This window comes from Lolium rigidum, chromosome 4, assembly GCF_022539505.1.
Source record: "Lolium rigidum isolate FL_2022 chromosome 4, APGP_CSIRO_Lrig_0.1, whole genome shotgun sequence".
NCBI classification, from domain to species: domain Eukaryota; kingdom Viridiplantae; phylum Streptophyta; class Magnoliopsida; order Poales; family Poaceae; genus Lolium; species Lolium rigidum.
The window spans coordinates 109073876-109078171 of record NC_061511.1 but is presented as its reverse complement, the minus strand read 5'-3'; the positions used below and the strand labels follow the sequence as shown (position 1 = coordinate 109078171).

At 47.2% G+C, this 4296-nt stretch overlaps 1 protein-coding gene across 1 annotated transcript; it reads left to right on the top strand.

Moving 5' to 3' along the window:
- The first annotated feature begins 979 nt into the window (after positions 1 to 979).
- On the top strand, positions 980 to 4034 carry LOC124708404 (probable glucuronosyltransferase Os10g0205300). Its single transcript, XM_047240079.1, has 4 exons — positions 980 to 1563; positions 1751 to 2000; positions 3072 to 3282; positions 3676 to 4034. The coding sequence occupies exons 1-3, from the start codon at positions 980 to 982 to the stop codon at positions 3261 to 3263; spliced, it is 1026 nt and encodes a 341-aa protein (XP_047096035.1). The 3' UTR covers positions 3264 to 3282; positions 3676 to 4034.
- The last annotated feature ends 262 nt before the right edge of the window (positions 4035 to 4296 follow it).

Below are 4296 nucleotides of genomic sequence, written 5' to 3'. Positions count from 1 at the left end.
AAATTACAAATTGGTATTCGGACCACCTAGCGACGACTACAAACACTAGCACGAGCCGAAGGCGCGCCGCTGTCCTCGCCCCTCCATCGCCGGAGTTAGGCAAAGCTTGTCGTAGTAGAGCTTGTTGTAGTAGATAGACGGGGAGTCGTCGTGCTAAGGTCCCAAAGGACCAGCGCACCAGAGCAGCAACCATTACCAATGATGACAACCGTAGATCGGAAGAGACTATCATGAAACCACACCAACAAACATGAAAACCGACCGGATCCCAGCAGATCCGACGGGCACACAACTCCACGCGCCCTCCGACAGCGCTAGATGCACCACCGGAGCGAGGATAGGGCTGGGAGGACCTTATTCTGACTTTAGGATGTAGCCGCCGCCTCACCATCCCAAAAAAGAGACTGAAAAGCAAATTAAATTAAGAACAGAAACTCCCCACCGACGAGGGACCGTGGTCCACCACACCACCTATTTTGTTTCTCTCTACTATAACAAGCTCTACTACGACACGTTTTGCCTTGACTTCGGTGATGGAGGGGTGAGGACGGCGTAGTTGTCGGTAGGTGGTCCAATTACTTATTTGTAATTTTCATTACTTTTGAGCCTTTTTGTACTACTGTTGTTGATGATTATAAATAGGTGGGTGGAATTTCGAAAAAAAAGTTGCTTTGCTGTTTTTTTTTTACTTTTCTTGTTGGCGTCGAATCATGGACTTTTTTTAGGGAGAGAAACAAAATCATCCTCGTGTCCAGTTCGTCGGCATCCCGACGCCAACCGGGCCGCCATGGTGACGTAGTGACATGCCCCAGACATCCGCGGCTGGGCGGCCCATTCCGGCTGCGCGTCCGACCCCGTCGTCCACCCACGCGGCCACGCCACCGCGACCAAGTCCACCTCCGCCCGCTTCCCCCAAAACCATGGCCACGGCGCCTGCCGCCGCTGCTTAGAAACCAAACAGCCTCGCGCGCGCACAAACATGGCGCCGCCGTGCTCGCCGCGGCGCCCCATCTCGGCGCCGTGCTTCCTCATCTGCTTCCTCCTCGGCTTCGTCGCCGGCCTCTTCTTCTTCGCGCACCGCCACCTCCACCTCGACCACCAGCTCCCGCTGCCCTCCGCTTCAGAGGCCGTCACGGACCCTCACCCGCTGCCGCCGCCGCCGCCGCCGCCGCCGAAGCCTCTACAGCCGAAGTTGCTCCTGGTCGTCACGCCGACCCGCGCCCGCCCGCTCCAGGCCTACTACCTGCGCCGGCTCGCGCACACGCTCCGCCTCGCGCCGTCCCCGCTGCTCTGGCTCGTCGTCGAGGATAGCGCCGCCACGAGCGAGACGGCCGCTCTGCTCCGCGGCTGCGGGGTCATGTATCGCCACCTATCCTCCCCCGCCCCCGAGCCGCCCCAGGAGCCCCGCCGCCGGAGGCAGGACCTCCCCGTGGACAGCCGCCTGCGCCGCCGGAACGCGGCGCTCGACCATATCGAGCACCACCGCCTGCACGGCATCGTGTACTTCGCCGACGAGACCAACGTCTACTCCCTTGACCTCTTCCACCACCTTCGCCAGATAAGGTAATATATCAATCATACTACCACAGTTCCCACAATTAGCATTCATCGTGGTTCCAGATTGAAATTCTTGTCAATTCCCCTTAAAATGTTCTACTACTAGTCAATTTAGATGCCTACAATAACCATTGCAAATCCGGGACTCAGTGATGCCAATTGATTGACGAGCAATCTTGATTGTGTTGTTCAGGAGTTTCGGCACCTGGCCTGTCGCAATGCTTGCCCCGGGGAAGAGCAAGACGATACTGGCAGGGCCGGTGTGTAACGGGAGCCGGGTGGTGGGGTGGCATACGGCCGAGAAGAGCAGGAGGCTGCGTAGGTTCCATGTGGACATGTCAGGCTTTGCTTTCAGCAGCACTATGCTGTGGGACACCAAGAAGAGGGCTCATCAGGCCTGGAATTACATCCGGCTGCTGGACACGGTCAAGCAGGGGTTTCAAGTAAGCTGCTTCTGCCCCCCGTTCATTGCCTCGATTCAACTCCTCATCACGTTGCATTCATCTCATGCCAAGCTGCTGCATAGTTTTTTTGTTGTTATACAATATACTCCGTACAAGGGAACATGCGGGGTTTTTCAACCGTAAAAGTGCAGCTCTTGCATTTATGTAAATCTTAGAGTACTTTTGAGTTTTGACCCTGTTCATAACCTTCCTGTTGCTGTAAAACTCATCGAGTAGCAGCTACTAAGCACATCTCCAAGGGTGTTTCCTAAACCTTCCCTAAATCTTGTCCATACGGGGAAACAAGTGGACAGATGGTTTAGGGAACACCCTTGGAGATGCCCTTACATTTGCAGTTATTTTTACCATGACCTTATATTTGCAGTTGGCTAAGTTTGAAGCATTACTGGACTACAACTGTGCATGTGGAAGTGCATTCCAGACATAATTAAGTGCAAACTATCTCCTATTACACGATGAGGAGATTGAACACACCTTGCGTGTGTTCACATCTTTGATTTGTCTAGTTTATCTGGAAGCTGACTATCTGTCGGACAGTCTGTTGTGCATGCCACACTTTTGCACATTTTTTTTCTAGATAAATGCAATCATATACATTTGCCTTCATTTCTTCCATTAAGACTGGCCCTGCTCATAAAATGTTGCCCATGTAGAAGATTTTATCCAATACTGCACAGTTGAAACTTATACAAGGTGACAATTCGTGGTCTTCCCTTTGTACATATGTTTAAACAGTGTCTTCCCTTTGTATTTTTAATCTGGAACATGCTTATATGCTGTTTACTGATCTCTGGTTTGGTTTATGAATGCAACCTCTTGGTGACGGAAGCTGATGTGATGTCACATGAGTAACTTTTAGTCATTTTACATTTTTTTTGTTGGATTATATGACCCTTTCGTGTTTATTTAGTTTTACTTGTAAAAACTGAACTCATCAATTAAAATGGTTGTGTGCATCAACCAATGCAGAGGCCTAGGATTACGTCTTTTCGAAGAAGAAAAAAATACTGTTTACTGATCTGATAGCTTTGAAAATGAAAATTCTTACAGGTGACGACATTTATAGAACAACTTGTGGAAGATGAAACTCATATGGAGGGCATACCAGCTGGCTGTTCAAAAATCATGAACTTTCATCTTCATATGGAAGACAGAGATCTTTTATATCCAAAGGGTTGGCAAATCACGGAAAACCTGGATGTTGTTATTCCTCTGAACCAAGAAGGAAGTACACGAGTGTAGCTCCTTGTTTACACTGCAGGTATGAAACATGATCATTTAAATAACTTGTCCGCGGGTTTAATCTAGAACCTAAAACAGCTTTCAGCTTATGGAAATATCATTTTGTATGTTAATAACTTAATATTGCGTAGTTTAGCTATCATTCTGATGCCCATTCCTGATTTATGTAAGAAAGAGAGAATGCCTATGAACAAATAGTTTACAGACAAGTGCAGAGAGTTCTAGCAAGATTTGATGCTAAAATGGTAATTATGTCAGTCGGCGTGTTCCATTTGCGTGTAGTTCATCTCAGTCGATTTATAGCGCCCTTCATGTTTCCAAATTGCTTCATCAGTTTATTACGTATCCCCATTTTTGATGATTGGGGTGATGTAACTGTATTAATAACTAATCTTTCATTTTCCTAAAGCAGATAACCTTCAGCCATCAGCAAAAAGGATGAATGTATATCTCCAAGCCACCGTAACACAACCTTCTTCGAGCGAACTATAGGCCAGCGAGAACATAAAGTACAAGCGGTTCTTTAGGCAAAGTTGGCTGGGGGGGCCTTGTGGATTGGGTGTACATACAACATACAAATGGAAACTTGCACCTATTTTTTACATCTTGTATGCAAGATTCCGCTAACTCCTGATGTCAATTTTGGTAACTTTCATCTTCTACCTTTGTACATTGTAATCTCTATGCCACCTTGCCGCAAGATACATGTGAGGATCCTTGTAATGTATGGGGGGAAAGATCGAGGGGTTTATGTAAAATGAGAGCCATGAAGCGGGTGTCTGTTTGCAAAATATGTGGATCAGTTGCAGAGTTGATCTTGTTAGCACAGGCTTTGCAAAATATGAGGCACATATTTGAATTTCCATGTTTCCACTGAATCCTACTTTCCACTAGATACTTTTGCGAAAAATATGACACTGCTACCTGCTCGATAGTATGCATACATATATGAAACAAATTATAAGTATATCAAATAATTCTAAACAAATAAACATGAATAGTACTCAAATATTATATCACAAAAGAATACGAA

Excerpts from the sequence above, each read along its gene's own strand:
- LOC124708404 (XM_047240079.1), top strand. The coding sequence starts at position 980 with ATGGCGCCGCCGTGCTCGCCGCGGCGCCCCATCTCGGCGCCGTGCTTC. Across the intron at positions 1,564-1,750 it reads CACCACCTTCGCCAGATAAG|GAGTTTCGGCACCTGGCCTG; the intron begins GTAATATATCAA and ends TGTGTTGTTCAG. Across the intron at positions 2,001-3,071 it reads CGGTCAAGCAGGGGTTTCAA|GTGACGACATTTATAGAACA; the intron begins GTAAGCTGCTTC and ends AAATTCTTACAG.